The sequence below is a fragment of the Panthera tigris genome, chromosome E2, assembly GCF_018350195.1.
Source record: "Panthera tigris isolate Pti1 chromosome E2, P.tigris_Pti1_mat1.1, whole genome shotgun sequence".
Classification (NCBI taxonomy): Eukaryota; Metazoa; Chordata; class Mammalia; order Carnivora; family Felidae; genus Panthera; species Panthera tigris.
The window spans coordinates 16,511,212-16,538,073 of NC_056674.1; the positions used below are offsets into that span (position 1 = coordinate 16,511,212).

At 36.0% G+C, this 26,862-nt stretch overlaps 1 protein-coding gene across 10 annotated transcripts in view; it reads right to left on the reverse strand.

Annotated features, from left to right (window-relative positions):
• Window positions 1–23,004: 23,004 nt before the first annotated feature.
• Window positions 23,005–26,862, reverse strand: part of LOC102959756 (zinc finger protein 420) — a 38,976-nt gene continuing 35,118 nt past the window's right edge. For all 10 annotated transcript variants that reach the window (XM_042968933.1, XM_042968931.1, XM_015544099.2 and 7 more), the window contains one exon: window positions 23,005–26,157. In XM_042968933.1, the coding sequence (XP_042824867.1) occupies window positions 24,227–26,157 (1,931 nt within the window). In that variant the 3' untranslated portion in view covers window positions 23,005–24,226. The remainder of the gene's footprint in view (window positions 26,158–26,862) is intronic.

Genomic DNA, 26,862 nt, shown 5'->3' on the forward strand with positions numbered 1-26,862 from the left:
GATCCCAAGTTAAAAAGAATGAAGTAGAGATATTTCTGTCAGCATGGATAAATCTTAAAACAATATTAATGAAATTGAACTAGACAGTATTTTGTATTATACGGTACCATTTATATAAAGTTTGAAAATATGCAAATTGATGCTGTGTGTATTTTCCATGGCTAAATACCATATAGATTTAGTATAACAACATTCATGGAAATAATAATTAAATCCAAAACAGTGGTGACCTCTGGAGGGGGAGAAAAATGAGCTTGAGAAAAGGATGCAAAAGGAGATATCTGTTAATCACTCACTTCTTTAAAAAATAAGCAAACATGGCCAATTCTTATAAATTGATAAAGCTGGTTGTTGGTTTATAGGTAGGTTCTTATTCTCTATATCTTTCTGTATATTTAAACTACTTCATAATAAAAAAATAACATTTAAGTATTTGCTTTTGTCAAGTTACTTCCTTACTATATCTCAGGCATGCCACTGGTGTTCCCATCCATATTCATCATTCTCTTCAGAAAGAAGATGACACATAATTGATTTCAGATGCAATCACTGTTAACAATTTGGTATATCAGTGTTTTGACAATGACTGTATTCTTATGCTGACAGTTTTGTGGCCTACTTATTACACATTTTGCCCCATCAGTCTTTTTCTTCCTCCCCAGCTTTACTGAGTTGTGACTGACAACACTGTATGTATAAAGGTGTACAATGTGATGTTTTCATACATTTATACATTGTGAAATGATTACTGCAATCAAGCTAATTAACATATCCATCACCTTACATGTTATCGTGTGTGTGTGTGTGTGTGTGTGTGGTGAAAACACTTGAGGTCTCTGCAAATTTCAAGTATACATTAACTATAAGTTACCATGCTTTACATTAGGTCTTCAGAACTTACCCTTATAAGTGAAAGTTTATACCTCTTGATCAATATCTCCCTTTCCCCCCACTCCCCAGCCACTCATCACCACCATTCTGTCACTGTGAGTTCAACTTATTATAGTTACCTGTAAGTTAGATCATACAATATTTGTTTTTCTGTGTCTGGCTTATTTCAGTTAGCATAATGTCCTCCAGGTTCATCTATGTTTTTGTAAATGGCAGGATTTTCTTTGTTTTTAAGGCTGAATAACATTCCATTGGATGTGTGTGTGTGTGTGTGTGTGTGTGTGTGTGTGTGTGTGTGTGTGTTTTCTTTACCCGTCTACAGACACTAAGGTTTTTCCATATCTTGGCTACTGTAAATAATGCTGCAATGAAGATGGGCATGCAGGTAAGTTTGAGATCCTGATTTCATTTCTTTGGAATATATATGCAGAAGTGGGGTCATATAGCAGATCTATTTTTAATTTTTTGAGAACACTACATACTGTTTTCCTTAATGCCTGTATCAATTCACATATTGACCAAAAGCGTACAAGGGTTTCCATTTCTCCATGTCCTCACCAACAGATATCTTTTGCCTTTTTGATAACAGCCATCCTAACAGGTGTGAGGTGATAACTTGTTGACATTTTTGTGGTTTTGATTTTCATTTCCCTTATAATTAATGATGTTGAGCACTTTTCATGTACTTGCTGGCCATTTGTATATCTTCTTTGGGAAAATGTTTATTTGGGTCCTTTGCCCATTTTTGTTATTGTGCTTTTTTTTGCCATTAAGTTACATTAGTTCCTTATATATTTTGGACATTAATCCCTTACCAGATATGTAGAATCATATTTTATGTATCTGGTAAGGGGTTAATATTTTCTCCCATTTCATAGATTGCCTTTAATTTTGTTGATTGATTCCTTTGCTGTGCAGAAGTTAGTTTGTTGTAGTTCCATTTGTTTATTTTTGCTTTATGTTGCCTGTGCTTTGGTGTCAAATACAAAAATCATTGCCAAGACCAATTTTAGTGAGCTTATTCCCTATGTTTTCTTATAGGAGTTTAATGATTCCAGGTCCAAATGAAAGTCTAATACATTCTGCATTAATTTTGGAGTATGGTATGAGATAAAGATCTAATTTTAATCTTTTGTATATGGGTAACCAGTTTCCCCAATACCATTTTTTAAAGAGATTATCCATTCCTCATTGCATTCTTGGTGACTTAGTAAAAAACTAGTTGACTGTATATGCAGAAATAAATCCATCATCATTGTTAACATTTACAGAGAACCTTTCTGTATGCACCATGATTTATTAATTCCCTGTTCTTTCCAACATTTTTAAATGTCTAGATTTTTCATAGGCCAATTACTATCCTTTCAGAACTTTTTCTCAGATGTTAAAAGGAGATAATACCTTTTTCATAGGATTGTTGTATGAATTATCATCACACATATTAATGCCTAGCAATGCTTAATGTTAGCTGTTACTATTCTATAAAATGTATGGGGGCAGTGGAAAGGGAACTGGAGAAGGGAAATGGTGTGAAGTCATTATAGTAGAAACAGGAGATTGAAATTCACTTAAGACAGGTATGTAGCACACAGGAACAAAGATATGTAGTAACTCTGGATTAAAAGATGTATGACTAAATTAACTTGGTCAGTATGTTTATAATCACTGTCCAGCATAATTTTTATTTCTGGTGACTTATATTTTTTCACTATACTTTTCCTATTTATAAGTCAAATGTAAACATAAGCAATTAAAATATCAAAGAACTTATTTACCACTGTCAGAACTTAAAAGAAGCCCCAGACCTATATGCCTGCATGATTGGGAATATTAACAGGGGATAGGATGACAGAATGAAGCAGAACACTTATCTACCACACTCCAGGGGATGAAAATTAGTAAAAGCAGTTAAAAAATAAAGTGCCCTCATTTCATGTCTATTACCTCATTAATAGCCTTTAGATGGAAATATATAGATGCACAGCACTATAGCTCAGTCCCTTATAGTAGCTTAGGAAAGAAATACTGTACTTAAATACTTTTGTCATAGGTCCCTAGGATCTGGAATGTCACTGTGCTTCTTATAGTCTGTGCTCATAAACAGCTCTGAGGTGGGCTATGTTCACCAGGCAGCCAGGTATTGAACAGGAAGGAATATACTCCTAAGTTTTTAGACTGACAAGTAGATACAAAAGAGAGAATCCAAATTTAAACTTCCCAGTTCCTAAGGCAATTCTCCATATATCTCTAGCCCTACTGAATTACAAAAAAAAAAAAAAAAAAAAAAAAAAAAAAAATACTGCATTACTAATTGTCAGATAATACTTAAAATAACTCTAAGCTCTCGCCATATTTTATCTGGAGTCTTTTCAATTTCCTTTTTTAAATTTTTTTTTTTTAACATTTATTTATTTTTGAGACAGCATGAACGGGGGAGGGGCAGAGAGAGAGGAAGACACAGAATCGGAAGCAGGCTCCAGGCTCTGGGCCATCAGCCCAGAGCCTGACGCGGGCTCGAACTCACAGACCGGACCGCAAGATCGTGACCTGAGCTGAAGTCGGACGCTCAACCGACTGAGCCACCCAGGCGCGCAAGGAGTCTTTTCAATTTCTGATGGGTTCCTTCTCAGCTATACTGAAGTAACTAGATCAGCACTGCCCAATAAAAATATATTATGAGCAATAGAACAATATATGTAATGTCAAATTTTCTAGTTGCCACATCAAAAACATAAAAGAAATAGGTGAACTTAATAGTAAGATATTTTACAAACTATATCTAAAATATTATTTCAACATGTAATAAAAAAATAGTGTGACATTTTACATTCTTTAATTCAGACTGACCACCTTTCAAGTGCTCAATATGTGTGACCAGTGTAACCATATTGGATAGCTAGAACTAGACCTTTATCAGAAGGAACAGGCAGGTAGAGAAAAACTGCTAAATATATAAAAACACTCCAGGAATCTAACAGAAGGACACCAAATAGAAAAAATGATACTCAATGAAACAGAATTGAAAGAAAAAAAGGGAGAGAATTTTTCTAAAGCTCTAATTGTATTCTCAGTGTACTAAAAAGGGAGCGTTCTGAAAATTTTTTTTTTAAATCGAAGATGATTCAAAGAAGGAAAAAGAAAGAAAATGATTATCGGAATAGATATTGTAGCTATTTCAAATGACTTTCTGAAAAACTAAAAATCAAATGGCAGGAGTACCAATAACCTCATTTGAAGAAGTAAAATATCAGATACTCTGCAGAAGGGAAAGAGGGACACAAACTCACCGACAATGGTGCAGGATCCTTGTGTTTCCCTCTCTCTTTCACTGTTTCTCTGGATTCCTTAATATTTATTGTGTGAGAAACCACTAAAAGAACTGAAACCAGGAACGGGTAAAAGATACTGTCTCTTAAAGGTGAGAGTGTAAATAAAACCTCTTTGATGAGTAACTTGGCAGGATCTTCAAAAATATAAAATGCAAATACCCCAATTCATGCCCATGTTGGTATAAAAGGCATGGAAAGAAAGGTGGATAGGAAACAAAATATGATTAAAATACTATTTTTTAAAAATAAAATTTTTCATTAACACTTCACTTCTCAAAGAAGAAGCCTTCAATCATTCCTACCTTCACTCTTAACTTCTGGTCTTATCACTTTACTTTGAAATATTTGTCACCAAGGACCATTTATTTTGTAATTCCAAAGGTCTAGGCTTTCCTTTTTTCTGAGTTTGGTACTTTTCTAACTCCCTTTCATATACTATTCTCTTCTTTCTTCTTAATAGCTAAAATCATATTGTCTTAGTTCTTCTATTTTATTTAGACACCCATAAGTCTTTTCTCTCAGTATTCATTCTTCATAACTGACCTCATTACCTCCCAAAATGTCAAGCATGTGGTTGATGCCACAATCATATCTGTAATCCTGAGGATGTTTTGATATTCAGTCTCAATTATCCACTTCAATTTTGCCCCTAAATCTCAAAATCTCAAACCTTAAGTTTCCCAAGCCAATTACATTGTGTGTGTGTGTGTGTGTGTGTGTAGGTATTTACCAAACCAACACTTCTGATGTCCCTTTATATGTATGTAAATGTCACAGTTTCCCTTCCAATCAAGCTTAAAGCTAAAATTTCAAATGTTTTCTAGGCTGTCATCTATAGTATCCTTTATTGGATACTTTAAAGGATATTGGATATTGGATATCCTTTATTGGAACCTTATGTGAATAATATTACATGGAAATATTATTATTCTCCATTATTTTATGCAATATTTGAAATTTCTGATCAAGTTTAATGTTCTCCATAAAGATCAAGCACATCTTTGCTACATTTTAAATTGTGGGTTTTTTTAAGTTTATTTATTTTGAGAGAGAGAACACAAGTGGGTCAGGGGCAGAGAGAGAAGGAGAGAGAGAATCCACGCTCTCAGGTGGATTGAACCAATGAACTGTGAGATCATGACCTGAGCCAAAATCAAGAGTCAAAGGCTCAACCAACTGAGCCACCCAGGCAGGTGTCCTTGTAAATTGTGTTTTTTAAAGTTTTTATGCTGATACATAAAAATACAATGGATTTTTGTTTAGTATTATATTCTGCACCTCTCTTAGTTCTAATATTTTTTCTATTGATTTAGATTCTCTTGGGCTTTCTATATCTTCTCTGAATAATGACAACTTCTCTTTTAGTAATCTTTCTATTGTGTCTTCTGGCCTTCCCTTCCCTTCTTCCTCTCTTCCCTTCTTCCTCTTATATTTTATTTGCTTTGCTAGAACCTCAGTATAATGGTGAATAGAAGTAGTATTGCTAGATATCCTTGTCTTATTTTGAATTTTTAAGGAAAAATAATTCTAATATGTTACACTTTAAGTATGATGTTTACTGTAGGTTTTTAAAGATAGATATCCTTTATCAGATTAAGAAATTTACACTCTTTCTGGTTTAATTTAAAAAAACAAGAACAGTTTTGAACTCCAACGAATATTTTTTTCTGAGATTCTTAATATGGTTTTTATTCTTTAAGCAATTAATATGGTTAAGTCTGTTAACAGATTTTTCTAATGTTAAGCTAGCCTTGCATTCCTAGGACAGACCACCTTGGTTGTAATGTGTGTATATATGTGTATAAAAGCCATATTTAGGGGCGCCTGGTGGCCTAGTAGGTTAAGCTTCTGATTTCAGCTCAGGTCATGATCTCATGGTTTGTGAGTTCGAGCCCACATCGGGCTCTGTGTTGACAGCCTGGAGCCTGCTTCAGATTCTGAGTCTCCCTCTTTCTCTCTCTCTTCCTTGCTCTGTCTCTGTCTCTGTCAAAAATAAGTAAACATAAAAAAATTTTTTTAAGCCATACTTATTTTCTAATATTTGGCTATTATTTTTGAGTTTATAATCATATGACTGATATTTAATTTTCCTTTACTTTTCTCCCCATTTTTGCCTTTATGGTATTCTTGGTTTTATACAGTGAATTAGCTGATGGGCATTTACTCCTATTCTTTGGAAAATTTGGAACATAAATGTAATTATTTGTTTTTTGAAAGCTTGGGGAAACTCAACAGTAAAACTGTTTGGCCTGATGTTTCTTTTTGGAGGTGTTAAAGTAGTTTTTCAAATTCTTTATTATCTATTTAAATGTTCTATTTTTTGTAGCTTTGGGAAGTTATTTTTCTGAGAAATTTTTCATAACAACTATATTTTCCAACTTATTAGTGTGGAGTTTTTCATATATTCTCTTATTTTGTGTATCTCTACAGCATCTCTTGTTGTGTCCCTACTTTTACTCCTAAAACTATTTGTAGCTTTGTTCTAGTTTTTAAAAACCCTGTCAACAGATCTTACATAGTTGACCCTTGAACAACACAGGAGTTAGGAATGCCAACCCCTCTGTGTAGAAAGAAATCTGTGTATAACTTTTGACTCTCCAAAAACTTAATTATTAATAGCCTACTACTAACCAGAAGACTTACTCATAACATAATCAACTAACATTTTTTTGTAATATTTAAAAAAATTTTAATGTTTATTATTTGAGAGAGAGCACTAGCAGGGGACGGGCAGAGAAAGAGGGAGACACAGAATCTGAAGAAGGCTCCAGGCTCTGAGCTGTCAGCACAGAGCCCCGTGCAGGGCTGGAGCTGGAGATGATGACCTGAGCTGAAGTCGGACTCTCAACCAACTGAGCCACCCAGACGCCCTTCAACTAACATATTTTTTATGTTATATGTATTACATAGCATATTCTTACAATAAAGTAAGCTAAAGAAAATTTATTTATTTCTGAGAGAGAGAGTGCATGCACGTGAGTGGGGGAGGGACAGAGAGACAGGGAGAGAGAGAATCCCAAATACGCTTCATGCTGACAGCGTAGGACTCAAACTCATGAACTGTGAGATGATGACCTGAGCTGACATCACGAGTTGGATGCTCTACTGACTGAGCCACCCACGTGCCCCAAGAAAAGAAGAAAATCATAAGGAAGAGAAAATATTTTAACAGTACTTTACCCTAGTTATTGGAAAGATCTGTGTATAAGTGGACCCATACAGTTCAAACCCATTTTGTACAAGGGTCGCTATGCTTCAATAGTCTCTTAATTAAAAAGCTTTTGTCTGTATCGGTCCATTCTTGTAGCTATACTTTCTAGTTCATTAATTTTTAAACTTACTTTTATTTTCTTTCTTCTATTTTTAGTTTTCTTTAACTCTTTGGGAAGAGACACTTCTGTCAATTCTGAGTGGGCTGCTATCTATATCTAAGTGTGTTTGTGAACAGATACATACACTGAGGTCAGCAGGCCAGGATACACTTGCTGTGCTTTCCAAATTAATCCTTCCCTTGATTTTGGATTTAGCCACCTCCTACTTCAGCTTCCACTCATTCTGGTTATGGGATACTCTTCAGGGCCTGCCTTTTGTGGTGTTAATATAGTATGAAGGAAGATAGTCTGAGCTGCCATTTACCTCTTTAATTTTATACACATTTTTAAAGTTTATTTATTTATTTTGAGAGAGACAGAGACTGCATGAGTGGGGGAGGGACAGAGAGAGTGAGAGAGAGAGAATCCCAAGCAGGCTCTGCACTGCCAGCACAGAGCCCAGTGCAAGGCTTGAACCCACGAAATCATGAGATCATGACCTGAGCCAAAGCCAAGAGTCGGATGCTTAACCAACTGAGCCACCCAGGCACCCCTTTCTTTAATATCATTTTATATTCATTCAATCTCTCAAAGATTTCTCAGTTTTGTGAGTGGTGATACTTTGTCTTCTTGTTTTTGAGCATGACTATATTTCTAACACACTGGCCTTTACTTTCTCAAAAAAAAAAAAGTTTTATTTTCTTTTTTTTTTTTTTTTTTTAATTTTTTTTTTCAACATTTTTTATTTATTTTTGGGACAGAGAGAGACAGAGCATGAACGGGGGAGGGGCAGAGAGAGAGGGAGACACAGAATCGGAAACAGGCTCCAGGCTCCAAGCCATCAGCCCAGAGCCTGACGCGGGGCTCGAACTCACGGACCGCGAGATCGTGACCTGGCTGAAGTCGGCCGCTTAACCGACTGCGCCACCCAGGCGCCCCAAAAGTTTTATTTTCTGACCAGTTATTATTCCCACTGTTTTTCTAACTAGTTATTATTCCACTATTTATTATGCATATTTATTTCCTCCAGAGCACTTCAAAAGTTGTATTTTAAATATATTTATTTGTTTATGAGGAACCTGGTCTGAAATTGAAGCTTTCTCCCTCCCTCTCTCTTTCTTTCTCTTACATGGAAAAAGAACTTTGTGTATTCATTAGGCCCATAGTCTTCTCACTCCATGGTGATTTTTATATATTGAATATGGGTAAATCACGTTTAAAAACCTCCAGTAAATGACTATCAATATCTGTCTCCTGATCTGAGTAGATTCTCATGAAGAACCCATACACTGAAAATCATCCATACTCTAACACAGAGACAAATACATAGGAGGTATTAATGCTGATTAACCTGTGCAGCAAGGGAAGTGATGTGCCATTACCAGTCTGATTCCTGAATTTCAACACGTTAGTGCTGTGGAGAAGAGATAAGCAAATGCATATTCTCATTTAGTGTTTATAATAATGCTGTGAGAAAGGGATTTCATTCACATCCCTATTATACAAAGAAAAATCTGAGGCTCAAAGCTGTTCCTAAAACTTTAATACCAATTTTCAAAATGAAATACTAGAAGTCTGATGGAAAATACAAGAATAAAATTATTTTATTGCTACCATTATCTTTTGTGAATGTGATGGGATCATGTCAAGGATATGAGAGGATATTGGAATAAGGAGAAAGGATTATATAATTCTTTGAGCTGTGTTTTTATAGATAGATAATTAGTAAACTGCTGTAAGACTTTTTAAAAATGTTTTTATTTATTTTTGAGAAAGAGAGAGAGACAGAGCATGAGTAGGGGAGGGTCAGAGAGAGAAAGGGAGACATAAAACCTGAAGCAGGCTCCAGGCTCTGAGTTGTCAGCACAGAGCATGACACAGAGCTCGAACTCATGAACTGCGAGATCATGACCCGAGCTGAAGAGAGACTTAACTGACTGAGCCACCCAGGCGCCTGCTGAATTGTACTTTTTAAAGGGTGAATTTTATTGTGTGTGGATTATATCTTAATAAAAGTAGATTAGAAGAAAACAATGTGCCTCATTTAAAAGTCTTACATTGGGGCGCCTAGGTGGCTCAGTTGTTAAGGGTCCAACTTTGGGACCAGGTCATGATCTCAGGGTTCATGAGTTCAAGCTCTGCTTGGGGCTCTCTGCTGTCAGCATGGAGCCCACTTTGGATCCTCTATCTCCCTCTGTCTGCCCCTACCCCATGCTCTCTCTCTCTCTCTCAAAAATATACACTAAAAAAAAAAAAAAATACAATCCAGCATTTTAAACACACACACACATGCACACACACACACAGTACGGCAGCCAGGCTCTGGCAACCACTAATCTACTTTCTGAGTCTTTGAATTTGCCTATTCTGGATATAAATGGAATCACAGAATATGTCATCTTTTATGATTGGCTTCTTTCCACTAGCATAATATATTCAAAATCCATCCATGTTGTAGCATGTAACATGCAGCATTTAAATTCATTTTCCTTTTTATACAAAAATACTTTATGCTTTAGAGAAGTTTTAGGTTCAGAGCAAAATTGATTGAAAGGTACAAAGATATCCCATATATCCCCTGTCCCCATACACATGTACCTGCCCCATTATCAACATCCCCCACTAGAGTGGTACATTTGTTATAGTTTATGAATCTTCATTGACATATCATTATCATCCCAAGTACATAATTTACATTAGGGTTCATTTTTGGTATTGTTTATTCGATGTGTTTGAATAAATTTATGATGACATGTTTTTACCATTACATTATACAGAGTAGTTTCACTGCCCTAAAACTTCCCTGTGTTCCTTTTATTTATCCATCCCTGCCCAACTGACCACTGGCAACCACAGATCTTTTTACTGTCTCCAAAGTTTTGCCTTTTCCAAAATGTTATATAGTTGGAATAATATAGTGTGTTTTTTTCAGACTGATTTCTTTCACTTAGTAACATGCATTTAAGTTTCCTCCATGTCTTTTCAAGGCTTGATATGTCATTTCTGTTTAGCATTGAATAATATTCCGTTGTTGGATGTATGACAGTTTATTTATTCATTTTGCTGCTGAAGGACATCTCGATCACTTCCAAGTCTTGGCAATAATGAATAAAGCTCATATAAACACTGTAAGCAGGTTTTTGGGTGTACATAAGTTTTCAACTCGTTTGAGTAAACACTACCATATGATGATTGCTGCATCATATGGTAAAAGCTTTATACCTTTTTATTGCTAAAAAAAATATTCCATTTATGGCTATGACACATTTTATCTATCCATTCATCAATGGATGGACATTTGAATTAATTCCACATTTTGACTTACATGAATATTGCTGCTGTGAACATTTGTGTATGAGGCTCTACATGGACATATGTTTTCATTTCTTTTGTATATATAACATAGAGTAGAACTGCTAGGTCATATGGTAATTCCATGTCTAATTTTTTGAGGAACTGCCAAGTGTTTTCCAAAGTGACCACATCATTCTCAACACCAGTGTATAATGGTTCCAACTTCCCCATATCTTCACCAACACTTGTTATTGTACATCCTTTAGAGTATAACCATCCCAGTGGGTATGAAGTGCTACTTATGATTTTGATTTGCATTTCCTTAATGACTAATGATGGTGATCATCTTTTCATGTGATCTTTTAATCATTTTTCTTTATTGGCAAAAAAAGGGGGATGCCTGGATGGCTAGGTTGGTTGAGTGTCTGACTCTTTATTTCAGCTCAGGTACGATCTAAGGATCATGGGATCCAGCCCCACATTGGACTCTGCACTGAGCATGGACCCAGCTTAAGATTCTCTCTCTCCCTCCCTCTCCTTCTCTCTCTCTCCCTCTGTGTGGGGCTCTCTGCTGTCAGCAGGGAGCCCACTTTGGATCCTCTGTCTCTCTCTCTCTCTCTCTGCCCCCCCAACTCCTCTCTCCTGATTGCACACGCTTTTTCTCTCAAATAAATAAACAAAAATAAATAAACAAATCACATGTTTATTGGCCATTTGTATATCTTTGAAGAAATGTCTATTCAAATCTTTTTTCCAATTTTTAAATTGATGTCTCAGTTCAGGCTGATATAACAGAATACCATAGATTGGGTGACTTAAACACATATTTACACAGTTATGGATATTAGAAGTCCAAGACCAAGGCCCTAGTTTGTAGATGGCCATCTTCTTGTTGTATTCTCACATGGTCAAGAAAGAAATCATCTTTCTCAAAAAAAAAAAAAAAAGAAATCATCTCCATGTTTCTTTTTATAAAAGCACTATTACATTCATGAGAGCTCTACCTTCATGATCTAGCTACCTCACAAGTGCTGTACCTCCCAATACCATCACATTGGAGGTTAGGATTTCAACATATGAATTTGGGGAGAACACAAATATTCAGTCTATAATGATTGGGTTCTCATTTTGTTGAGCTTCATATATTCATTCTTTATATATTCTGAACATACCTTCTGCTATGGTTTGAAGTTTGTGTTGCCCCCCCTCATCCCAGCCCACCCAAATTCATACATCAAATCCTAAAGCCCAATGTGATGGTAATTGGATGATGGGAGGCTTTGGAAAATGATTAGGTCATGAGGGCGATCTTTCATAAATGAAATTAATGCCCTTATAAAAGAGGCCCCAGAGTGACCCCTTGCCTCTAACTATGAACCAGAAAGCAGGTCCTACTAGACATGCAACCTGCTGACATCTTGATCTTAGACCTCCTAACCTCCAGAACTACAATAAATTTCTGTTGTTTATAAGCCACCCAGCTATGGTAATTATTTTTTATTTTTATTTTTTAATTTTAAGTAGACTCCACACCCAGCATGGAGCCCAACAGGGGGCTTGAACTCATGACCCTGAGATCAAGACATTGAGCTGAGATTAAGAGTTGGATGTTTAACCAACTGAGACACCTAGGTGCCCCTACTATAGTAATTTTTATAGTAGCCAGAAGGACTTAGACAAGTCCCTTATCAGATATGTTATTTGCAGACATTTTCTCCCATTTTGTAGGTTGTCTCTTGTAAACAAAAAATTTCAAAAATTTCTAATGTATCTATTTTATCTTTTGTTGCTTATGCTTTTGGTATCAGATCTAAGAAAACATTACTCAAAGGTCACAAAGATTTACACTTATATTTTGTTCTAAGAGATTTAGTTTTTGTTCTGACATATTTCTGTAGAAATTGATATGATCATATAGTTTTTCTCTTCATTCTATTAATGTAGCACATTACATTGATTTTCATAGGTTGAATGAACCACCCTCAAAGGACTGGGATAGATTCCATTTGATCATAGTATGTAATTCTTTTACTAGGCTGCTGAGTTCACTAGCATATTATTATTGCTAGTGTCATGTTGAGGATCTTTGCATCTATATTCATCTATATTCACAAAGGATACTGGCCTATAGTTATTTCCTTACAGTAGTTTTTTTGTTTGTTTTTGTTTTTGTTTTGTTTTTTGTTTTTTTATTTATTTTTTGGCTTTAGTAGCAAGGTAATGTTGACCTCACAGAATGAGTTTGGAAGTGATCCCTCTAATACAAGTTTTGGGAAGAGTTTGAGGAGTATTGGTGTTAATTCTTTAAATTTTTGTAAGAATTCACCATGAAGCCATTTGAACCTGGGCTTTCCTTTGTTAAGAGGCTTTTGCTTACTGATTTAATTTCCTTTTTGGTTATAGGTCTGTTCAAATTTCCTATTTCTTCTTGGGTTGTTTATGTAGTTTGTGTATTTCTAGGAGTATATTTCTAGGAGTTTGCCCATTTCATCAAGGTTATCAGATTGTTTAGCCTACAATTGTTTATAATATTATAATCCTTTTTATTTCTATAAAATTGGTAATGTCCTACTTTCATTTCTGATTTTAGTAATTTGAGTCTTCTCTCTTTTGTCTGTTTTCATAGTCAACCTAGCCAAAAGTTTGTCAATTTTGCTGTTATTATCAAGGAACTGACTTCTGGGTTTGCTGATCTTTATTTTATATGGTTTTGTTTATCTGTGCTCTAATCTTTATTATTTCTATTCTTCTTACAGCTTTGGGTTTAGATTATTCTTTATTCTAATATCATATGGAGTAAAGTTAGGTTATTGTTTTGAGATCTTTCCTTTTTTTAATGTAAATATTTACAGCTATAAATTTCTCTTAGCCTGATTTGGATGCATTCTGTAAGTTTTGGTGCATTTTGTTTTTCAGTTTGTCTGAAGATATTTTGATTTCCTTTGTGATTTATTCTTTGATGCATTGATTAAAAGTCTGTTTAATTTCCACATATTTGTGGATTTTCCACTTCTCCTGCTATTGATTTCTAGTTTCATTCCACTGGGTCCACTATATCCTATAAGTTTTGGTATGTTGTGTTTTCATCTTCATTCATCTCAAGCTATTTTATAATTTTAATTTTTGGAATTCTTATATAATCCAGTGTTCTTTAAAGAGTGTGTTGTTTAAAAAAAAAAAGACTCTTAAATACAGAGAAGGAACTTGTGGTTGCTACAGTAGAGGTTGGTGTGGGGATGGGGGTGGACAAAATAAAGGGAATTAAAAGGTATAAACTTCCAGTAATAAAATAAATAAGTCACAGAGATGAAAAGTATAACATAAGGAATACAGCCAATACTATTATAATAATGTTGTATGGTTACTACACTTACCATGGTGGGCACTGAGAAATGTATATAGAATTGCTGAATCCATGTTGTACACCTGAAACTAACAAAACTAACTGCATATTAATTACACTTCAAAAGAAGTGTGTGGTTTAATTTCCACATATTTGTGGACTTTCCCTCTGTCCTACTATTATTTCTAGTTTCTTTCCATTGTGACTGGTAAAGATATATGGCATATTTTCATTCTCTCAAAATGTATTAAGACTTGCTTTGTGGTTTATGATCTATCCTGGAGGATGTTCCATGGGCACTTAAGAAAAAAATCAGTGTTCTGCTGTCAGGGGTGGAGTATTCTGTATGTCTGTTGACTCAGTGTTGTTCAAGTCCTCTATTTCCTTATTGATCTTCTATTTCATTGTTTTATTCATTATTTTGTTTTGTTTTCAAGTTTTCATTTACATTCCAGTTAGTTAACATACACTGTAATATTAGCTTCGGGTATAGAATTTAGGGACTCATTGTTTTATTCATTATTGAAAGTGGAGTATTCAAGGCTGTAGGTATGATTGTATAATTATTTCTAATGTTCAGTGTTGTCACTTTTTGCTTCATAATATTTGGCACCTCTGTTGTTAGATGCATATTATAGACTGTGTGCCCCCCAAATTCATATGTTGAAGCCCTAACCCCTAATGTGATGGTATTGGGAGATGCAGCCTTTGGAAAATAATTTGGGTTAGAAAAAGGCATGAGGGACAAACCTTGATGATGGGATTAGTGGTCTGATTGTAAGAGACACCAGAGAGCTTATTTACTATTTCTCTGCACTTGGACAAAGAAGTGGTCATGTGAGCACACAGCAAGATCGCAGCCATCTGCAATCCAATAAAAGAGCTCTCATTACAAAAAAGAGCTCTCACCAGAAACTGACCATGTTGCGACACTGATCTCCAAATTCCAGCCTCTAGAACTGCTAAGAAAAATAAATTTCTCTTGCTTAAGACAGTCAGTCTATGGTATTGTTTTATAGAAGCCCAATCTAAGACAGTGTATATGATTATAATTGTTCTATTAATAATTATTATATTTACTTAGATTGAAGTTCTTTTTTTGACTATGGGAAGTGGCTTTATTATTTTTTTTCATTTAAATTTTAGCCAATATACAGTGCATTATTGGTTTCAGGAGAATTCAGTGATTCATCACTTACATACAATACCGAGTACTCATCACAAGTGCCCTCCTTAATTCCCATCTAGCCCATCTCCCACCCATCTCCTTCTATCAATGCTCAGTTTGTTCTCTATTGTTAAGACTTTCTTGTGGTTTCTTTCTTTTCTCTTCTCCCACATTTCCTTATGTTCATCTATTTTGTTTCTCAAGTTTGGATTGAAAAAAAAATTTTTTTTTTGAGAGTGAGAGAGAAGCAAGGCTCACCCAAAGTGGGGCTTGAGTGCACCCAAAGGGGGGCTCATGCTCACCTGAAGTGGAGCTTGTGCTCACCCAATGCGGGGCACAAGCTCACCCAAAGTGAGGCTTGAGCTTGCCTGAAGCAGGGGTTGAGTTCACCCAATATAGGACTCAAACTCACAAACCATGAGATCATGACCTGAGTCAAAGTCAGATGCTTTAATGAGTGAGCCACCGAGGCACCCCTAGATTGAAGTTTTAATCAATATCTCTGCCTGACCTCAGAGATAATGTAACAGAAACTTTGGTGACAACATGCAACATGGGAAATATACTTTGCAAAATAAATAAATAATAAACTTTCACTAAATAAATGGATGGCTTCAGTCTGCAACATACAAAAATCAGCAATCCCCAAGGAGGGAAAAATCTGATTTCCAGAGTTACATTATACTACTCAAAATGTCTAGATCTCAGTAACAAATTACAAAGCACTAAAAAAGGAAAGCATGTTCCATTCATATATAAAAAGAATAATTTTATAAAAAATGTTTTATTTATTTTTGAGAGAGAGAGAGAGAGCATGGAAGGCGCAGAAAGAGGTGGGGACAGAGGATCTGAAGTGGGCTCCGTGCTGACAGGAACAAGCCTGATATGGGGCTCAAACTCAGGAACCAAGAGATCATTACCTGAGCCGAAGGTGGACGCTCAACTAAGCCACCCAGCGCCCCAATAAAAAAGAATTTCATAGAAACTATCACTGAGGAAACCCAGACATTGAAATTACTAGTCAAATACATTAAAGCAGCTATCCAAAATATGCTAAATGAGCTAAGTAAAACACTGGAGAAAAGACTAAAGGAAATCAAGATAATAATATATGAACAAAAATGAAGGTTTTTAAAAAATGTTTATATTTCTTTATTTTTGAGAGAAAGTGCACATGCAGGTGGGGGAGGGGCAGAGAGAGAGGGAGAGAGAGAATCTGAAGTAGGCTCTGTGCTGATAGCACACAGCCTGACATGGAGCTAGATCTCACAAACTGACCTGAGCCAAAATCAAGAGTCAGATGCTTAACGACTGAGTCACTCAGGCGCCTCCAAAAATGAATGTTGATCAAAAAATAGAAATTATAAAAAGGAACGAAAAAGAAATTCTGAGGCTGAACAGTATGATAGCTGAAATGAAAAACTTATTAGAGGAGTTTAATGGCAGGTATGAGGAGGCAGAAAACTTCATGAACTAAAAGGTAAGGCAATTGAAATGATCTAGCCTGAAGAGTAGAAGCAAAAAGAATGGAAAAAAAAAAGAGGGCCTGAGAGGGCTATATGACACCATCAATCATATCATTATATGCATAACAGGAGCCCAGAAGGAGGAAGAAGCAGGAAAAATATTTGAAGAAATGACTGCCAAAACCTTCCCAAACTTAAAGACATGAAATATATACTTTCAAGACCCTCAATCAACTGCAAGCATGATAAACTCAAAGAGATCAACATTGAGACATGTTACACAATTAAATCATTGAAGAGCAAATACAAGGAATCTTGAAAGCAGTAGGAGGTAATCAATTTGCTACATACAAAGGTACTTCAATAAAATTAACTGTTACTCTGATGAGTAAGTTTCTACTCATCAGAAACAAGGGAAGACAGAAAAAAATTAGATTACATATTTAATGTTCTGAAAAAAATCCTGACAGCTATTCTGTATCTAGCCAAACTCACCTTCAAAAATGAAAGAGCAATTATGATATTCCAGGTAAATAAAAGCTGGGAAAGTTACTAGCACACCTCTGTTTTAACTTTGCTAAATTAGTATTTGTAAAGTAGAGCACCGCAGTGTTGGATGGTGAGTGGGAGTTCAACAAAAGGTCAAAAAAGAATTGAAATAGAGTTTATTACTCACAGTCCAGGAAGAGTTACACAGCACGTGTCCAGCGGCCACGCAGGGAGGTCCAGGCAGAATGCAGACAGTGCAGCAGGACCTAGGGCACATGCTTTTATTAGGGGCTGCAGGTGGTGTGTTTTAGGGTCCTAATGCTAAGGGAAGATTGGTTAATTCAAATCAAAAGGGTGAGGCTTGCATAAAATTCATGGGGGTCTTATAGAAGGGTAACCCAAGGGAAGGCTCTGGGGAGCAGGGGAAACTGTTTATTACAAGGACCATTAGGGAAGTCCTATCAAGAACTTATTTGTGAAGCTATAGGCTGTATTCTATGGTATGTACCAATGGAGGGACTAGTGTTTTAAGCCCTGGTTTCATTGATCTTTTCTATTTTTGTTTGTTTCTATTTACTTCTGCTCTATTATATCCTTCCTTCTGCTGGTTTGGGGTTTTCTTTTTCTTTTTCTAGCTCCTTTAGGTGGAAGGTTAGGCTGTTTTGAGATTTTTCTTGCTTCTTGAAGTAGGCCTGTATTGCTATAACCTTCTGCCTTAGAACAGCTTTTGCTGCATCTCAAAGATTTGTGGCTGTTGTATTTTCATTTTTACTTGTCTCCATGTATTTTTTTTTAATTTCCTCTTTGATTTCTTGGTTGACCCATTCATTGTTTAGTATCATGTTATTTAACCTCCATATATTTGTGGCCTTTTATTTTTTCTTGTGGTTGATATCTAATACCATAGTGTTGTAGCCAGAAAAGATGCATGGTAATGACTTCAATGTTTTTGAATTTGTTGAGACTTGTTTTGTAGCCTAATATGTGATGTATTCTGGAGAATATTCCTAGTGCACTTGAAAAGAATGTGTATTCTACTATTTTAGGATGGAATGTTCTGAATATATCTGTAGCTCCATCTGGTCCAATGTGTCTTTCAAAGCCATTGTTTCCTTGTTGATTTTCTGTTTGGATGATCTATCCATTGATAGAAGAGGTATATTAAGGTCCCCTACTATTATTGTTGTAACTCATTTGTGTTTCAAAGATTTGCCTCCTGCTTGCTCAACAAGTATAGATAGCTCTAGCCCTGGCACCCCCACCAAGATTCACCATTCAGTGGGGCTGAAACCACGCCTTCTATGATGAAATCTGAACCCCAGACTTAGAGATGGGGCCCACTTTCAAAATTTATCCTTTCTTGGATACTCTCCTTCAGTCTTTGGGTACTCTTCAGAGTTCTCTTACCATAACTCTTTTACCACAGCTTCATATTTCTTTATACTCCATCTTGGTCCAGAACTGGAAGTAAAATATATCCTTTAATAGCCACATTAAATATTTATACTAACTGTAAATAACAGTATACTGGGAGTTATTTCTATACTCCTATGGAAATTGTTGAGCCTATGAGAGGGAAGTTATGTATCACTTCTGATGTTTCACTTAGTCACAGAGCCATGACTGTCAAGGGAGAATGGGAGATTTGGTACATATCAGGGCAGCTAAGCGAAAGAAAGAAAAGAAAGAAGGAAAGAAAGAAAGAAAGAAAGAAAGAAAGAAAGAAAGAAAGAAAGAAAGAAAGAAAGAAAGAAAGAAAATTCTGGCAGTCTACCAAAATTATGGCATATCACTAAAAGAATATATAGCTATAACAATAATATGCCACCATAAAAACAAGGCAACTTCACATAGGAGAGGATCTCTGGGACGGAATATATTTCCCCAAAAGTCCCACCAAAATATAGCCTACCCCATATGCTCTACTTACAATATGACACTCTCCCATCAAGATGTAGCTGCCTAGGGCGCCTGGGTGGCTCAGTCAGTTGAGCGTCCAACTTCAGCTCAGGTCATAATCTTGCAGCCCATGAGTTCAAGGCCTGCATTGAGTTCTGTGCTGACAGCTCAGAGTCTGGAGCCTGCTTCAGATTCTCTGTCTCCCTCTCTCCCTGCTCCTCTCCTGCCCATGTTCTGTCTCTTTCTCAAAAATAAGTAAAGATTAAAAAAAAAAAAGATGGGGCATCTTTTGAAGTTGGTTGAGCATCCAACTTCAGCTCAGGTCGTGATCTCGCAGCTCCTGAGTTCGAGCCCCGCGTTGGGCTCTGTGCTGACAGCTCAGAGCCTGGATCCTGCTTCAGATTCTGTCTCCCTCTCTCTCTGCCCCAACCCACTCGCATTCTGTCTCTGTCTCTCTCAAAAATAAATAAACATTCAAAAAAAAAAAAAAAAAGATGTAGCTGCCTAAACAAGTAGAGAATGGCAGAAGCAAGATTATGTAACTTCCCAGGCTAGGTATGGAAGCATCTTTATGGCACACTGCATTTTCCAAACATGGTCACAATATATCCTATCCTGCAACCTCTTCTTAAAATGTGACACTTCTTTCATAGAGCTGTAATTGCCTCAGCTAATGGTGTATGACACAAGTGAGGTTATATGATTTCCAAGGCTAGATCATTAAAATTACATGCACTTCTACCTTGTTCTTTGGGACACACTCTTGGAACCCAAGATACCATGCTAAGCAGCCACAAAGAGATATCACATGTAGCTATTCTCGCTACCCACACTAAGGTCCAGCAAATAGCCAGAATCAACTGCCAGACATCCGAGCTTTTGAGTCTTCACATGACTCCGGCCTTCAGCCATCAAGTGACCCCCTACCTTTCACACCACCCCATCTGAAGCTGTGTAGATCAGAGATGAGCTATTGCTGCCAGGCCCTGTCCAAATTTTTATAGATGTGTGAGCTAAATAAATTAATTGTATCTTAAGCCAAGTTTTGGAGTGACTGTTATGCAGCAATACCGACTGGAATGATTGCCAAAACATGTAAGTGAAAAAAAAACCCTGCCTTACTTTTTTATTTACATATATTGGCGATCATTCCAGTCTCTATTGCTGCATAACAATCACTCCAAAACTTGGCTTAATATACATATTTTTAAAAAGCAAATGAAAAGAGAAACTATACTCTAGCTATATAGATATGTGTATATAGATACATATGTACATAGATCTATACATGTACATAGGCATACGAACATATACAGTTTTATATATATAGCCTTGGAAAAATTACATTAATGGGTCATTTCCTGATGGATTTGTTCCATCTTGGGAATTGTTTGGGGGATTTGAGTTGTAGGCGGTTGCAGGCTAGGATTGGGTTTCATTAGCGGTAGTACATTTCCTTTAAAAACTATAGGGGCTTTTAAAATATTTGTTACTGTTTAATTATAATGTCAAAGATTTTGTGTGAATAGTTTTAAGCCTAATTTCTTTTGCTTTCTGACCCCTTTGTGCTTTCATTTTTCTGTCCCTCTAATGTTGCCAGGCAATCATATTTTACATTAAATGTCTCACTTTGGTGACTATTTCATATCTCTTTTCTTCTGAACGCCAAACTTCTCGTCCCCCATATTTTCAGCTAACCCTGTCTGTCACTCATGGAATCACTGAAGTAATCAGAACAATTCCCAAAACTTTTCCCACCTTACTTCCCAGCAGCCCATATTCTGCTGTACTATTGCCAGGAATAAACTTTTCATATCTCCCAAAACAAATCTGTCCATCTGCTAAATCTTATATCCTCTCTCACTGACATAAGGTCATTGCTCCAGTAATTCTCACTTCTTTGTAATGAACTATTCCTCCCACCTGGATTATTCCAACCAGTATACACAATTGGTATTACTTCTCTTATTCTGGAAATAAACACACTCCTATTCTTACTGCCACACTAATTATTAACCTTTTTTTTTTTTTGCTTCATTTTTCAGCAAAACACTTCCAAGTAGTTGTCTCTATATTCATGGTCTCCAATTTCTATTTTTTAAAAAAGGTTTTTTAATTCAACCACTCCAAAAAAAAAAACCAAAAATACCCCTGCTCTACTCAAGATCAACAATAACAATGATATTGCTAAGTTCAATAGCCAATTCTCAAGTCTAGTATTATGTAAACTGCTAATGGTATCTGCAACCATTGATCATCCTTCCTTTGACTTTCATTTAGCTTCTTCAATGCCACACTATCTTGGTTTTCCTTCCATATCACTGTCCTTCTTAGCATCCTTTGCTAGTCTGTCCTTTTATCCGTGGATTCTTAATATTAGAAGGCACTGTGGATCAGTCTTTGTGTTCTTCTTTCCTCTATCTATACTCAGGTCCCTGATGATCTTATCCTGCCTCATGGTTTTATTATGTAAGTACAGGCAATACCCACCAAATTAATATAATCTCTAGAACAGTACAAGCTAAAACATCCAAGTACCTAATCATTTTGTCTAAAAGACATTTCAAACTCAACATGTTCAAAATTGAATTCCCAACCTTCCCCAACAAACCTGATGGAATTGCAGCTTTTCCCATCTCAAGTGATGGGAATACCATCTTTCCAGTTAAGACCAAAACCTGTGAGTCAAAGTCATTCCAGACCCACCCCCCCACACACCTGACATCTAAATCTTAAACAAAACTTGCTTGCTCACATTTGCCATATATCTCAAGTCCAACCACTTCTCACCGCCGTTACCACTGTAATGTGAGCCACCATCCTCTTTCATCTGAATTAAGACCATAACCTCTTATCCACTTGGATGTTATTGTATTTCACAATTGCTGTTTTTATCTAACATTATTGTTAGATAATATCCTCTGCTCAAAACACTCCAGTGGCTAAACATTCCCCTCAGAATAAAATACAGAATTCTTACAATGATTTGCAAGGCCTTACAAGATATGGCCCTGTTATCTCTCCAACTACTCTGTTAATCATCCCCTTGCAGAGACCTCAACAATAGCTTCCTTGATGTTCCTCAAGTACCACTGTCCCATTGTAGGGCCTTTGGTCTACTTTCTTCCTGTCTGGAATGTTCTTGCCTTAGATAACCACTGACTTACTCCTTCACATTTTCAAATCTTGATTCAAATCTTTCCTTATCCATGGTCTACTTCATAAACTTTCATATCCTGTTCAAGTACTTTTGAATGATCATTCTTCCATAACACTTATGTTCTAACACATATTCTACAATTTTTATCATTCTACCTCTTCCTGCTAGAATTGCTCATTACTATTATCACAAACCCCTAAGACAGTGGCTGGAATACAGCAATATATGAATTTACAGTAACCAGGATTGAATGCCTGTAGGCAGAGATAGCATCCTTTAACAAAACAATATCACTTTCAATCTATGCTAGTAGCCTCTGCAGCTAACTCTACACCAAATTCATCTTTTGCGGACATTACTAAAAGGAGCAAGAAACACCCAATACATTCTGAATCACTCATACCATTTCTACCAATATTATACCCTTAACTGGTAAAAGATCTGCCTTTTAAGACAGACTGGAGGAGTCTGACCAAATGTCCTGTCTATAAAAGCAAAAATCTTTAGATTTCTAGTCTTAACTGGGTTCTCATTCATGATGGCACCAAATCAATGCCATACTTGAGATTTCTTTTACCCATAGGACTCCACTGCCAGATAAAAAATTTTATGCCCTTAATACATTTTAGTGCCAATAACAGAATGACAACAGCATGAACAAATAAGTTTATTTTAATTTTATATAAAGAAATACAGGAGGCAGGCAGCCCAGAATTGGTACAGCTATTCCATAAAATCAGTATAGGTGTAGACCCATTCTGTATTTCTGCTCCATTATCCTTAGCATTCTCAAATTCCCCATAAAATCATCAGAGATGTAAATTAAATGTCCACATTGTAGGCAGGAAAACAAATGCAGAGAGAAAAAAGGTATTCTTAAATGTCCTATATGTACAAACAAATACCACTTTTATCTTGTTGACCTGCAAGAGAGACTGAGATAATTTTTCAGCCAAGAATTCTAAAGAAGGGGAAATGGATACTGGGTAGGGAAATAGTCTCTGACAGACTGTCATCATGTTTCACTGCAAAATACTGTCAGTTTACTTTTAGTTTAATTCAAAAGCTGTACATTCAAGTTTTTAGAAATTTCATAGTAGAAAATTTTGACTATCTAATTTTTTCACTTCTAAGTAATATTCTTAAATTGTGGTCAAAAATTATAGAAAATATGAGTTTTTGGACTTTGCTACAATTCACCTCATCCCTCTTCAACAATCCACTGATTAAATCTATGACTTTTTTAACTATGAATTTCCTCTTCTAGCATATAGGATGAAATGTGAATGAAAGCTTTCTCATATTCATTACAGCATACAGTGCTCCCCAGTCGGGGTCAAGGGTTAATGAAAAATATCTCCATATTCATTAGTTGTCCTCTTCTCATGCAAATTCTCTACAATCATACTAGTAATAATGATAGCTAATACTTGTGATATAATATGTTCAAGGCACTAAGAGCTTTACATGAAATGTTTCACATAATACTTCCAAGAATCTTACAAGGAAGGTATTATTCTTAGGCTTATCTTACAAATGATTAAACGAAAGCAGAGGTTAATTATGATAAATATCACAAAGAAAAGTAGCTGGAAGAGTCGAGATAATGTTGAAAAAGATATTCTACAGCTAAAGGCCTTCCTATATTTTACTATATTAACAGAACTCTATTATAATTTGCTGAAGTTTAATAGGTTTCCAGTAACTATAGGTTTTTCTACATAGATTCCATTAACAGTATCTTTCTCCCATTAGAATTCACTGATGCTGAACTTGAAGAGGAAAATATGCTCCCATATTCACATTTTAGGAATTCTTTGATGATAATGGATTAATGACCAGAGAAGGCTATTTTAATCACAAAGAATCAGATAATTCATATATAAACTTGTGAGCTATGACTGAAGTCTATCGCACATTCTTTATATTCAAAAGTTTTCTCACTGATATGAATTCTCTGATGTTGAGTTAGCTGTGAACCACGAGTAAAGGCCTTCCCACATTCCTTACATTGATATGGTTTCTCACCAGTATGGATTCTTTGATGTCGAGAAAGATGTGAGCTCTGAGTAAATGCTTTTCTGCATTCTTTGCATTCATAGGGCTTCTCACCAGTATGAATTCTCTGATGTAGAGTAAGTTGAGAGCCATGACTAAAGGCCTTCCCACATTCCTTGCATTCATAGGGCTTTTCTCCAGTGTGAATTCGCTGATGTTGAGTAAGTTGTGAACCACGAATAAAGGCCTTCCCACATTCCTTACACTGATATGGTTTCTCACCTGTATGAATTCTCTGATGCTGTATAAGTAGTAAACCACGGGCAAAGGCCTTCCCACATTCATTACATACATAGGGTTTCTCACCAGTATGAAGTCTCTGATGTTGAGAAAGATGTGAACTCTGAGTGAATGCCATTCTACATTCTTTACATTCATACGGTTTCTCACCAGTATGAATTCTCTGATGTTGAGTAAGCTGTGAGCCACGAATAAAAGACTTCCCACATTCCTTACATTCATATGGTTTCTCACCAGTATGAATCCTTTCATGTTGAGTAAGTTCTGAGCCGCGACTAAAAGTCTTTCCACATTCTTTACATTCATAGGGTTTTTCACCAGTATGAATCCTCTGATGTCGGGTAAGGAGTGAGCCACGATTAAAAGCCTTTCCACATTCCTTACACTGATAGGGTTTCTCACCAGTATGAATTCTCTGATGTTGAGTAAGTTGTGAGCCATGACTAAAGGTCTTTCCACATTCTTTACATTCATAGGGCTTCTCATTGGTATGAATTCTCTGGTGTTGAGTAAGTTGTGAGCCACGGATAAAGGCTTTTCCACATTCTTCACATTTATAGGGTTTTTCACCAGTATGTATCCTCTGATGTTGCATAAGTAACGAGCCACGAATAAAGGCCTTTCCACATTCCTTACATTCATATGGCTTTTCCCCATTATGAATTTTCTGATGTTGAGAAAGCTGTGAGCCACAAATAAAAGCTTTCCCACATTCCTTACATTCGTAGGGTTTTTCACCAGTGTGAATTCTCTTATGCAGAATAAGTTGTGAGAGCTGAGTAAAGACCTTTCTACATTCTTTACATTCATAAAGTTTCTCACCAGTATGAAGTCTCTGGTGCAGAGTAAGTTGTGAGTTCTGAGTAAAGGCCTTCCCACATTCTTTACATTCATAAGGTTTCTCACCAGTGTGGACTTTTTGATGTCGGGTGAGTTGTGAGCTACGAATAAAGGCTTTCCCACATTCTTCACATTTATACGGTTTTTCACCAGTATGAATTCTATGATGTAAAATAAGTTGTGAGCTCTGAGTAAAGGCCTTCCCACATTCCTTGCATGCATAGGGCTTCTCACCAGTATGAAGTCTCTGATGAAGAATAAGCTGTGAATCACGACTAAAGGCCTTCCCACACTGCTTGCATTCATAGGGTTTTTCACCAGTATGAATACTATGATGTTGAGTTAGGTGTGAGGCTCGTCTAAAGGCCTTCCCACATTCCTTACATTTATAGGGTTTCTCAGTAGAATGACACCTAGGATGTTGAGATAAGTAAGTATGCTGATTGAATATGGACATTTTTTCATATATGATCATCCCTTGCCTGAAATATTCCTCCTGATTTTCTTGTTGCTTTTCCAATGTGCCTCTGACTTCCAAATAATCTCTGGAACTCGATTCCTCAAGATCACAGTTTTCAAGCCTGGCACTCATTTCCCATTGGGATAATTCTGTTTCATAAGTATCCTTTTTTGGAGATAAGTCTTTATTTGCATTCCTTGAAGGTAAGTCTGAAAGATAAGAGAATATCAACAATTTCTGTTGTCATTTCAGAAGGAGAGTTTCCATAGTAGAAAAGACTATATATGGAAAAGATATACAGATGATAACCGACTAATGATGATTCATTCCACTTAAAATTTTTGGAACTTATGATAGTACAAAAGCAATATACATTCAGTAGAAATTATACTTCAAATTTTGAATTTTGATAATTTCTTGGGCTAGCAATATGCAGTAATATAGTACTCCTGTGATCCTGTAGCGGCAAGCTACAGTTCCCGGTAAGCCACGTGATTATGAGGGTAAACTGATATATGGAAAACCATTTTGTACCCATACAACAATTCTGTTTCTTGGTTTCAGTATTCAACAAATTACATGACATATTTGACACTTTATTATAAAATAGGCTTTATGTTAGATAATTTTGAACTGTAGACTAACATAAGTGTTATGAGCATGTTTAAGACAGGATAGACTAAGCTATGATGTTTGATAAGTATATTATAGGCATTTTCAACTTAAGACATTTTTAATTTACAATGAGTTTACTGGGACAGGAGCTGTAAGCTGAGGAAGATTTGGTATAGGGAACCAATACCCATGAGAAATAACTGGCCTACATCAGTGTTTTTCAGATATTATTTAACCATGACTTATAATAATACCTACTTACATTTCACATCATAACCTGACACATATAATTTCATTAA